This window comes from Cygnus olor, chromosome 3 (assembly GCF_009769625.2).
Source record: "Cygnus olor isolate bCygOlo1 chromosome 3, bCygOlo1.pri.v2, whole genome shotgun sequence".
Classification (NCBI taxonomy): domain Eukaryota; kingdom Metazoa; phylum Chordata; class Aves; order Anseriformes; family Anatidae; genus Cygnus; species Cygnus olor.
Genome location: NC_049171.1, coordinates 59,705,321 through 59,718,189, shown reverse-complemented (window position 1 = coordinate 59,718,189; position 12,869 = coordinate 59,705,321). Strand labels below are relative to the sequence as shown.

The window sequence follows — 12,869 nt, the reverse complement described above, 5'->3', positions numbered from 1 at the left end:
GGCCACTTCTGCTTCCTTTGGTGGAAATTGCAGGAAGCGAGCGATATCGGCCCGGTCTGGGATCAGCTGTCTGGCTGCAGGCCAGAGCTGTGCAGAGGCACTGAACCAAGGGCAGACAGGAGACGGGGAAGTTTTCTTCAACCTGCCACGTGCTCTCCTGCTCCTTGCTCGACCCAGTGCTGTAGGAGCTGCCCATGCCCACAGGAGTTTGGTCACCTCTGCTGACTTTGTGCCACTAAAAAATTGTCCAACAAAAAGGCAGCTTTGCATGGGCCACATCCACAAACTTGAAAGCCATTTGATGCTTTTCACAGGCTGGACTCTTGATGCCTTGTATCTCAGTATTAATTCTTCATTCATGTCAGTATTAATTCTTCATTTTGTTCTGCTGGTACTTTGCAGTACAGTACCTCATTTCCCTTCTCTCTTCCATTTTTGACAGCTTCAGATATCTAAAGTTTCTAGTTTTTCTTCTAAAATGTGAATTAACAGGCTCTATTAGCATATTAGAGGTTTTGGTTAGATTATTCCCAACTGAAATGTGTTTTGTTCACTGCAAACTACAGCAAAGGGAATTAGGAGCTCTGGGGAAGAGCTATAACAGTCATACCTGCGGTCCTCTTTTGCAGTCCTGGGACTACCTTTAAGACCTGTTATTAATGAATTCTTCAGAGAACTATTCAACTAGAGTATGTCACATACAACTTTTTTCAGTTGGTCAAGTGAGTATTTTGACTTTTTTTTTTTTTTCACAGAATCACAGAATCAGGATGGTTTGGACTGGAAGGGACCTTAAAGCCCGTCCAGTTCCAACCCCCCTGCCATGGGTTGGGACACCTCCCACCAGACCAGGTAGCTCAATGCCCCATCCAGCCTGGCCTTGATGTTGTTCTGTCATATCTTTTGCACTTCCTCTCTCCATTGCAAAATACAAAGTTCACTAAAATTGTGCTTTGGCATCACATTCAGCAAAAATGCTTGGGCAGAAAAAAATGATGAGAGGAAGTATTTGAAGATGATGAACTTTTTAATGGACTTTTAAAAATTTATTATGATGTTTTTTCACTTCAAATTTGGCACAAAGAGAAAAGGAGACAATAAAAGAATAACAAGATCAATAAACTGAAAGAAAACAATATATTTTGGGTTAAGACGATCCACGAATAAAACAAATATATGAGTTGTTCATTTCAAAGAAAACAGATAAAATATTAAAAGATATTCACTTTTTGTTTATTAACTTCCTCAACTAAAATAACTTTTATTATTATTATTCATTCTCTAATCCAAAATCTCTTTGGGTTTAACCCTTTTACAGACTAATTTGGACAAAGATGTTACAGATGCCAGTGACTTCTTCTCCCTCTATCTTCACTTCCACATGTAATACATTTGAAGATGTCACAGTTAAATCACAGAGGTACCATTTCTGAAACTGCTGGTGTGTTCTACATGAGCACTTGAATGGACAGAACATGGGCCAGTATAACCAAGAGCAAAACAGCATAAAAGCAAAAATAACATAAAACCGTATGCAGCAGGTGGAACAATTTCTTGTCAGGGCTGTGGACAAGAATTTTCCATTGTTACAAAACTGAAGACCAAATGCTGCTATTTGTATAAGAAAAATGAAGAAAAAGTACATGCAGTACCCAGTGGAGACCCCTGTCTGCAGGGAATGGCACCTTAGCAGGATTTTAAACTGGACTGGGTGAGTATTTACACTAAATACATTCCTACACTTACCAAAAATCTGCAGTAATGGTAAAACACTCATATATGATATGCTGACTTCTTCAGGGATGACCACTGCTCACCATGATGAAGGAGAGATGTTATAGCTAGAAGACTGGAGTTTAGGTTCACTAGGTCAATGGAGGCCATTGTAGTAAGCCCATCGCCTTCTCGTTGTATTATATTCTATTTAAGGATCACAGACTGACTCTTTCTGAAGCTGTGAGCAAAAATATTTACGGCAACGGGGAATTGATGAAGGCTATCCTAGAAAGTCTGTAAACCTTCGAAACTGCCTTGTCCTATTTTAAGGAGTGCAGACTTCGAGGTTACCTGAAGGAACTGAGATCTTACAGGTTACGCACAGCAATTTCAGTAAAAAAGATAGTTGTCTATGCATGTCTTCACTGCAGGAGATTGAATCATATCAAACAGTACTCTTTTCCTTTCATATTTTTTTGTGTTTTCCTGCTGATTACTAAGTTGCGTAGTACGTTCAATAAGAATTCAGTTTGAGGTTATATCCAGAAATTTTGTCTGAAAGAGGAAGGGGAAAGGACATCTTGAGAATGATTGCTGTTTTTCATTTTATGATAGCATTCTTTCAGAGTTGATACAGGTTAAAAAGCTCTTCCTGTTCCAAGCTGTGAAGACCTACATTTTCACCATCTGAGCCTTCTCTTAATCATGAACTCGTCTCTTTTCACATGACCACATGAAAAGAGAGGGGGAAAATGCAAAGCAATTCAAATGAAAACACAAAGCAATTCAAACAAATAATGTGTGCAGGAACGGCAAGCTGAGATTCTTTCGTTACATGCTCATCTCTTTCAGGGTGATGATCATCACTTCAGAAGCATCATGATGGTTAGCTAGCTAGAGGGAGTAAGTATTTTGACAAGGTCACAATTGTACTTCAAATTCGAATGACAAAATGTTTGAGTGAGAATTATATTCTATTACATATATAATACAGGAAGAATGAAAACTAATGAGGATGTCAGAGCACCCAGGACAAAAAAGCTATTGTTAGTATCAAAAGCTATCCAAAAGCCTCTGACGGTCTTATCATAAATGCTCATTTATTAAAACAGGCAAATAGAAAAAGGAGAAACACATCTCTTCAAAGTTAAATGGCCAGTCTCCAACTAAGCACAGTGCTATTTTGAACTATGCCCAATTTACACCTTTTTGCACTGGGATTTTTAATGTCCAGGCTAGCCAGGGAGGTTTCCATGGGGCGAAGGTGAGCGATGCCCCAGGGTATACTGGTGTTAGCCGCATCTTCTTGCAGGGACATCCTAAGAAAGAAAATTCACAGACAAACCTTGAGATAAATAGTCAGAGATTCAGCAGCAGCTGAGCATGCATTTGAACTGCTTTTTAGAAAACAGCAATTTTTGCCAAATACACAAGTCTCTCTGCCCCTGAGGTATATTAGTCATCTATAGAGACACTCTCCCCATCTGCTTTATATAAGGTGTTGACTGATCTCACGCTTTCCACTCAGACAATAGACGTGTACTTAGAGGAGGATTTGAGTACACTGCAGCACAGCACCTATACCACAAAAAGAGATTTTGTACTGTAAGTATTCCTGATTAAAAAGCTTTGTTGCTGCTAGGAAGGATGGGAAGAGTGAGGATAATATGCAGCTATTATATCAGTCATTTCAAGGAAAAAAAATACATACTGAAAAATGTAATGTATTTAACTGCAGCTGTCTTACTGTTAAAAATCATACCTTTCAGTTATCTGATTTATTAAAAGACTACCGGAATAATCCATTATAATCCACTAATGTCTTATATTTCTTACAGCTCTATTTAAAACTTACATAACTTAAACATAAAACTTAAATAGCAATGTCATAAGTAAAAAGCAATGGCAATCTTTAAGGCATATAACAATATTTCTCTTTGTCTTGCTGAATATTTTTTGTCACCTCAGTGGATATACCCATAGCTAAGACACTATAACACGAGCAACTTGCTCTGAGAGCTTTTTCCTTTGCAATCAAATATTGCTTATTTTGTAATAACCACTTCACAACTTTGACTTAATAAAAAGATTTGTAACTAAATTGGAACTTAATTTCCGGGAAAATTCACAAGAATCAGTGTGCTATTATATTAAATTTAGCTTCAAAATGCCTCATGAGCTTTGGTTTGCAATGCCTGTTATTCCGCAGTATTTTTCCTTCTAAGGCAGAACTTCTCTTTACTTGTTGATTACTCACACACCTCTGGATTTGCTGCATTGCCTGCACTACTACTATTGGATGGAAGAAAATCAAGCCAAAAATACAGAAAAATGATGCCGCCAAAATTGAACACACTGATCTGAAGCTTCAACAGAGATACAAAACAGATAAAACAAGCTATATTTTTTTTTTTATTTTTTATTTTTTCTCAAAATATGGAAATGGTCCAGTAGCTTTAATAAAAGGATTTGATTAAAAGGCATCTCTCCCTCTAACCTGCATTTTTATCTTTTTTTTTTTTTTTTTGCAGGTAGTCATTTGGCACCTCTGCTGGAAGCCAACTGCTTTTCCAGGCCTGTGGCAAAGCTGGGGAAGGCACCGGGAGTGCCATGAGCTCAGCCCAGGGCCCTGGTGCTGAGGAGGGGTTGCTCATCGCCTTGTGCTATGAGGTGAACGGCTCCTGCTACAAGACCTTGCATCCCTTTGGGGTCCAGCTGGCCATTTATCTGACCTGTGCCTTGGGCACGCTGATCACAGTGCTTGGGAACCTACTTGTCATCATCGTAGTTTCCCATTTCAAAGTCTTGCATACCCCCACCAACTTCTTGCTCCTGTCCCTCGCCCTTGCCGACCTGCTTCTGGGGCTGACAGTGCTGCCCTTCAGCACTATCCGGTCCGTAGACAGTTGCTGGTATTTTGGAGATGACTTCTGTAGGCTGCACACATTTCTAGACACGCTCTTCTGCCTCACCTCCATATTTCACCTCTGTTTCATTTCCATTGATCGGCATTGTGCAATCTGTGACCCTTTGCTCTACCCCACCAAGTTCACCGTAAGAGTGGCCTGCATGTACATTGGGGTGGGGTGGGCAGTCCCTATGGTCTACACCTCTGTCTTCCTGTACACTAAAGCCATTGCAGAAGGGCTGGGCCATTTTTTGCAAGATAAGCCCTGTGTTGGTAGCTGCCAGCTGCTGTTCAACAAGCTCTGGGGGTGGCTGAACTTCCCAGTATTCTTCTTCCCTTGCTTCGTAATGATAGTTTTGTACGTAAAAATATTTACTGTTGCTAACAAGCAAGCCAGGTTGATAAGCAACATGAAGAAAGGTTTTGAGTCTCAGCTACACATAGGAGCATCCAAGAGTGAAAGGAAAGCAGCGAAGACTCTTGGGGTAGCTGTAGGAATCTACCTGCTGTGCTGGCTGCCCTTTACTATTGACACCATGGTAGACAGTCTTCTGGATTTCATTACTCCCCCGGTTCTGTTTGACATCCTAATTTGGTTTGCTTACTTTAATTCTGCCTGCAATCCCTTGATCTACATGTTTTCCTACCGTTGGTTCAGGAAAGCCATGAAACTAGTCTTAACTCATGGGATCCTTTGTTCCAGGACATCCAAAGTAGACTTGTACCAATAATGACGAGGGTTTTTGCACACACTGTAGAAAATATTGTAGGCTATATCATAGTATTTTTCATGAATATTATTTAACATCCAGATAGCTAGTATTTTTCATATTTTCTATTTTTTTTAAAAAATATCTGGCTTGGGCAGATCCCAGATTTAAATAGACACGCTGTTCTGTGAATGACCTTCCCTTGTTAAGGTCTTGTGCTTGCTATGTGATGCTGACAAGTGCTTGAAACTTGGTTGCAATCAGCTGCAAAAAAAGACTGTCCTTTTTCCATACTGTTCCTGCCTGTTTCTGAAGATATTTTCACAGGCAATTCAGGCTTTTTTTTTTTTTTTTAGCAAAGCAGATAGTGCTGATTTAGCAAATTACATAGGGTGTATGCCAGTTTTTAAGTACAAAGACCATAAGGATGCAACTACAGGTGAGATCAAATGCCTACCTAAGGTAGTGGCCAATAACAGAAGACAAAACAAAATTAGTCTGATATTTTTTACATTATTTTCCTAGCCCACAGTGATATGCTCCCGAGCCGAAGGCTACAAATGGGACATACACCCTAAATTCTTTGGTGGTATCTATTCAATCCTATGGAAACTTCACCTGTTTCATCAGTGTGTGCAAGGTGACTGCTCCATACCTTTGAACACGCTTTTTGCCCTTCTCTGTATCATTTTCAATCCTACTGCATAAAGGGAATAGAAGAAGGGGGGAGAGGAGGACAGGAACTGCACAGGGTACTAAAACTCTAGATAATAATCATTATGACTTTATTTTTGTTGCTCTTTGAATTTATTTTCCCTGATAATCCTAAGATTCCACATGCTTTTTTGTTTGTTTGTTTGTTTCCAAAGTGAGTGGGTCTGCTTATGGACATAACATCTGCTTATGCTCTTGTGCTGAGCATAAAATGTCAGCGTAGATTCTCAGTTTTCTTCAGCTATGTTTATGTGATTCCATAAGGCCAATTTTAAAACTGTAGACATCTGATAAGTTGAGATCTTTGTTCAACACTAAGTTGCATGGTAAAATTTTGTACTATACATAATTGAGTTCTTTTCCACCTCACTGTTATGAATATTTTATCAGAAAAAAAATGTAGCAAGCAGCAGTAACTTTTCTATTAAAAAAAAAAAAAAAAGAAGAATAGGCATATAAATAGCATCTGTAAAGATTTTATCTTTTTATTCTGCTAATGGTATGCAAAACTATTATTAGTTTTTAATATTTTTCAAATTACAGTGAAACAGCCTTCTAAAAAAAGTCATTCTTATAGTCATCTTATATTCAGTTGCATATTTTCTGAGTGACAAACACTAAGAGAAGAAACAGATATTAGAATCTATTATTAGAATTAGATTAGAATTAGAATCTATGATTCTAAACACTAAAAGAAGAAACAGCTACAGAAAGGATGTAACTAATAGTAAGAGACCAGCATAGACCCAACAGCCTGCTGAAAAGCATAATTAATTTTTTACTAAATTCAGTAGGCAGTTGAATCAGGCCTACGTGTAGAAGAACAAAAGAGAGGGGTTGCACAACAGATATTCTGTAGGAAATCAGGGCAATAAAGTGATTATTTTAAAGCGATTTAAGTGATTTCAGCTGCATATTTTAACGTATGTATGTAATAAAGTAAACTAAATAGTAAAGCCCTTTTCACTCTTTTTATCATATTGCTAAGCTTTTTTCATGGCAAGAAGGATTTCCTCTATCAGTTAAAAATGAGCTATGTATGTTGTAATCTGTTCTGACATCTGATTCTTTCAAATCTTTTTATGGTTTGTCTATACCCTTAAGACCTCAGCCAGGAAAAAAAATATATATTCAAAATATTTAAAGCTCAAGCATATATCTGGAGGAACGAAAGAGAAAGAGCACTTAAGTGTTATTTTCAGGAATGTCCTGAATGGAGACCGACCATAAATTGTCTGTATTTTTAAACTGAGACATTTATGTAGCCTTATGTCTGTAGTTAGAGTGGTTTTCAATCTCACTCCATTCTCTCAGTGTCTGATATTCCCTCCATTTGCTATATTAATCTTCACTGTTTCTTAGGACAGAAACCAAAGAAAGACGCTTCTCTTTTCTACTCATGCTGTAGCAGAAGGTAAAAACCTCAACCCTATTGCATACATCTGTAGACTTTCTATGGTAAGGGTCCCAAATCCAAGCTAAAGAGAGAGAAGCAGAATCAGACTATTAGAGAAATCCAGGTGCTAAATTACCATAGAAATAAATACAAAATCTGAAGTACATCTTTAATTTACCATTGTGGAATAACATAATGAACATTGTGAGACGAGTTTTGAGATTAAGACTCTTCAATTTAATGCGCAGAGGTAGGTGTCTATAATTACAGTAAATGTCTAAACTGATTATAGTTATAGCCAGAATGGCTATTTAAGCTCTGACTGTAGTCAATGGACATCTAAGGATATGAATCAATTGCCTAGTGGCACTTAAGATGCTTTAGTGAACCTGAGATGACTACACAGGACTGGCATTCAGTATGGATAAGTAGCAACAGGGAGCTAGGTGGAATACATATGAGCATCTAAAATGGCACCAGACATCCATGTTTGGGGTATCTAGCTTAAGCAAGGCATGTTATAGAAGTTTAGACATTTAGCTATATAGAAATGCAAGCCTTAAACTGAATCATGTCATAGGGGTATCTTAAAAACATCTTTCATTGACACCTTTTTCTTTTGAACTCAATGCAGCCAAAGCAATAGAGAAAGGGAACTTCCACTGAGTTCACTGAAGGTTTTTTTTTGTTTGTTTGTTGGTTGGTTGGTCAGTTTTTGTTTGTTTGTTTGTTTTTGAGATGTTTTCTACCAGTCTTCAACAGATTACTCTCATAAATGTATTCAATTGGCGACTTCTTTTTGGAGTCCCATGGCATAATCTGTCTTTATAGTTTTCTTTTCTGTATGAAAGTGGATGAGCCTCATTCCCTTGATGGGTTACCACTGCCTATGTTGCAGTAGGAGGTTTATCACATTACGAGGAGATGATTACTAGATCTCCTTTTTGGCTAAAGAACAGGTTGGGACAATGGAGAGAGGGAGAAGTAGAACCGAGCCTATTGGTAGCTACAGTGGCAAGGCAAACAGGTGAGGCAGATCTGGAAGGAGCCATGATCGCTGTCCTCTTCTGTCACTGCATTTTGAAGCAGTGACATTTTTATAATCACACCTCTTGCTCCTTGCCTTTGATGTTTACATAGCCCGGTTTTGTCACAATCCCTCTGTGTATTTGTTTTTCTCCATGGTTTTGAAAAGCAATGAAGGCAATTATAAATTGTAAAATGACAATGATGATGAGCTGTAAAATGATGGAGATTGGTTGCTCAATAATGACCTCATTTTCAAAATGCAAACCTATCAGATTGTATCAGAGCCAGTTGCTAACCTCAAAGTCCATAGATTTTATTTTTTAGTATCTTTTCTTTTGTAGATTTGTATTGTTTTATCTAAACAAAATATTGCCATTTCATTTTATGCCTTGTATAACTCTTTATCATTTTAGAACGATCTGGCTGAAGAGAGAAAGACTATTTATTTCCAAGAACTTCTTAATTAAAGACTAGGCTTTGCAATAATAATGTCAGCTCATTTCACTAGCACAGATACAAGCATATTGTGACCTTTGAGAATTAAACAGCAAGGCAAAGAAAGATTTGAAAATAAGTTGCTAGTAAACTTTTTTTTTTTTTTTTTCTTTTAGGAAGCATTATCAATGCTGGGAACAATTTTTTTCTCTGGTTATTTAAAATATGCACTATATGTTAATTGCTGTTGCTAGAGAGTGAGTACCAGTCTAATTAACATGCAAATGGTCAATTGAGTTTTTTAAGCAAATTTATAGGCTGTTCTGCGACGTAATTAGCCCAGCCCATAAGCTTGCTCAGGCTGGAAACAGTCATCTGCCAAAATTTGGAACAGCATCTGGTGTAACAGGAACCTAATCTCATTTCAGGTTTTGAAGCTGATAGTGTAATTAAATCAGCAAATGTAGACAACAACAACAACAGGAATTCTTCGTGCTGATGGAATGCATTAACAACAACCGTCTGAGAAGGCCTGATAGACAATTTGCCATAGGTAGCAAATATGGGTAGCATGGCTCTCTATATCTAATGTCAGAGGCACACGAATGAAATGTGATAGCAGAGAATGAGATTTGCCCGTAAGGTAAATTATGCACCACATACACGCCACTCACACCTGAGAGAGAGGACACTCATTAGGAATACAAGGACAGGGTTGGGTTTCCTCCCCGTTGCGTTGTCATGCGTCACGCAGGCATGAAGAGCTGCTAAGTCCCTGTGTCACAGGCAGCTCTGACGCCTGTGCCACCCCGTGCTCCGTCACCCTCCACCCAGGGACAACACCTTGTAGGAGCAAGAGGACTCCAGGACGGAGGCAGGAAGGTGGAGCAGACCATGGACTCAGACACTGGGTGAGCAGGAAGGGGTGTCATTTCCAAATCACACTACATTGGTCTTGGTCTAATTTCAAACACTTTCAAATACCATATACCATGATGAATACGAGTAGCGTGTTTTTGAAATGACACCCCATTAGTTCAGTTTTATATAAAATAACAGGAATATAAAATGGCATATACTTTGATCTTCAGAGTCAGTGAATACCCAGAGCATCCTCCATGGTATCTGCTGAATATTCAGAATACCCTCCATGCTGCGTCTGTGCATACCATGGTCTCAACGTTTTTCCCCTTCTTTCTCCAGACCTTTCCCAATTTCATATAATCAATTGATCATGCTCCAAAAGAAGTAGGAAATGTAGTCTGTAAGTAGGTGAACATGTGGTTCTGAACTCAATACCCAGATAACACTGAGGTGGGAGCTGTGGGAAATATGCCAATGGTGTGAGTTTATAAATAAAATTGTGTAGCAGCACTCCTTTCCTGCATCACTGAATATAACACTTAGAGATGGCCTCTTCACAATTCCTGCCCATATGTTACACACCAGTGAAAACACTCATATTTGCTAGCAAAAGAAATTATGCAAAAACTGAACTAATAATGCCGTTTTAGCTAAAAGGGTAAATCAGTAAAACAGAACACATTTTCCCAGTGTTGTTTTAAGGACCCAATCAATACCAGTACTCAATCAATAAATAGGACTTTCTGGCCGGTCTCTTAACTGTATCTTATTTTATATGATTCTGTTATAGAGGCCATTTAAATATTTTCATAGTAAGGACAGTGTTGTTATGGAAAGGTTGTTTTATAATCCAACTTCCCTCCCAATCTGTAATATCTTTGCAGCAACTGGTTACATTAAAGAATAACATCACAAACATTTTTAGTTATTAAACAATAAAAGGTGGATACTAAGTGATCTAAGACCATGTGAGAACCAGCATTTTGTCCATAAAACATCCAGTGTCTCTAGGAAAGCATTTCCATAGAGAATGAACATTGATCTATGACTGTGTATTACCTCCAAACTACAGAAAGAGGTATCAAAATGGTGATCTGCAGATAAAGCATTGTTACTGATAAAGGAACACTGCTCCATTTATTATTATTATTTTATTATTATCATTGGAAGTACATATTTGAAATGAGATAGTAAAAGGTGTATTGTTTTCTGGGGAAAACTGACAGCCCAGCTGAGGCTTCACAAAGCAGGAGTGGTCTGGCTTGGTCAATAGAGTTTTTATGACTGCAACTTGGAGATAATAATCAAGGCAAGGCCTTAATTCAGAAGGGAAGTGCATTACACTCTGATTAGTGCACCATCTAGTGGGATAATCCTGGATAATCTCCAGTGTTTCAGCAAAGTGGGGGTAAATTTTCCAGTGCAGCACTAAGATCATTGCTAATCAAAATGGAATATTAAAACTAGAGTGAATTTGTATACATTCCTGCATCAAATGAGAAGACAGGCACATCAGAAAGTTTTTTGGACATTTCCAAGCATCTATTAACTTAAATATATGTAGACTTACTAGTCTTGGAATCTACGTTGTCTCTCATTTTAGTATCCTTTGAGAAACATTAAAAACCACCTACGTAAAGGGTACTTTTTCAGACTTTTTACTTCACTGCATTGTGTTTGCATTTTATTGGACTTTATTAGTGTTTCTTGGTCACAATGTTATTAAGGTTTTCACTGCTCTAGTTATTTCTGAATATTAGCAGTGACTGAGATCTATGATGTAGCAGAAGTAAACTCCCGTGCCTGTGGTGCAGCTCCAGGGGAGGAGGAGGAGGAGTGCACTTTCCAACTTCCTCAGGCCAGGCTGGGTGTTGCAGAGGAGATGGCATTGCCTGACACCAGTACTGTGTGGTTTGCTCTGCAGCATTTAATGTGTGAGAGCATCTCATAGATTAAGCAGCCGAGCCTGCGGGGCTCCGGGAAACATTCGATCCTGTAATTTTCCCTTTGAAAAACGGAGCAGGATCCAGAAGCATTCCTAGCTGCCGTGCAGGCCTAGAGGCTCATCTGTCGCTTGTTCTCAGGTAACTGGGTCAGCCCCAGGTCCCAGCTTCTGGCTCTGCCTCCCATTGCTTCAGCTTTTTTAGGCATCTTTAAACACATTTATAATTTCCCGCTCACCTTCAGTTTACTTGTAAGTGCCCACTTCCATACAGACATGGTGATCGGCACTAAAGGTCACACATGATACTAACATAACGACAGTGCGTGCTTGTTTCCCTGTGCACACTTTCTCCCTAACTCCTGACGCATCTTTTCCTGACCTTATGCTCTCACATCCCCCTTCTTTTCCACTCATGCCAGACTGTGGTTTACAGAGAAGCTGGCAAGGTGCACGAGTGCGTTTCCTCTGTGGAGCGTCCTTCACAAGCCTGAGACTGCGTGAGGTGCAAGTACCACGAGGCCTGCCTGCTGGACATCCCTTCCCACTCGGTTAGATCGAACACTCTCTACGAGCCTACAATCAGACATATATATATATATTTTATTTATTTTTGATGTTAAAAAGTGGAAACCTTGGTCTTCACAGCACACACATTGTGGGGCTGACGTTGTGTGAAGGGCAACACGCAGGCTGCCCCCACCGCCCCACGCCGAGCCCTTCACCCGGGCGTAGGCGGCCACACGGCAGCGCCCCCTGCCCGCAGCCTTCCTCTTCATCCCCTTCTTCTTCCTCCTCCTCCTTCCTCCTCTTCTTTCTCGGCCGGGCCCGGCCCTGCCCAGCCCCGCGGCCGCTCCTCCCCACGCCGCCGCCGTCATGGCGGGCCCCCGCCCAGCGCTAGGACGGGGCGGCGCAGGGCGGACCGTCCCCGTCCTCCCCGCCCGTCCTCTCGCCGTCGCCTCAGCCGTGCCCAGGGGGACCAGGCTCGCCGGGGCCGGGTAAGGGCAGCGGGAGCGGGGCCGGCTCCGTGCCCCCTTCCCCGGGGAGCGCCGGGCGGGGGCCGCGGGCGGGCCGAAAGCAGGGCTGGGTGCTCGGCGGGGCGCCCGGCGGGCGGCCGGGGCCCGGAGCTCGCCGCTTGCCGGCTGGCAGCAGGAG

The 12,869-nt window shown here is 40.4% G+C and overlaps 2 protein-coding genes across 2 annotated transcripts in view; both read left to right on the top strand.

Annotated features, from left to right (window-relative positions):
• Positions 1–4,282: 4,282 nt before the first annotated feature.
• Positions 4,283–5,410, top strand: TAAR5 (trace amine associated receptor 5). Its single transcript, XM_040552727.1, has one exon. The coding sequence runs from the start codon at positions 4,327–4,329 to the stop codon at positions 5,353–5,355; it is 1,029 nt and encodes a 342-aa protein (XP_040408661.1). The 5' UTR covers positions 4,283–4,326; the 3' UTR covers positions 5,356–5,410.
• Positions 5,411–12,559: 7,149 nt separating this feature from the next.
• The window catches only part of STX7 (syntaxin 7), a 31,871-nt gene continuing 31,561 nt past the window's right edge, over positions 12,560–12,869 (top strand). The window contains exon 1 of the mRNA XM_040551586.1: positions 12,560–12,712. The gene's annotated coding sequence lies outside the window, so the exon portion shown is untranslated. The remainder of the gene's footprint in view (positions 12,713–12,869) is intronic.

Excerpts from the sequence above, each read along its gene's own strand:
- TAAR5 (XM_040552727.1), top strand. The coding sequence starts at position 4,327 with ATGAGCTCAGCCCAGGGCCCTGGTGCTGAGGAGGGGTTGCTCATCGCC.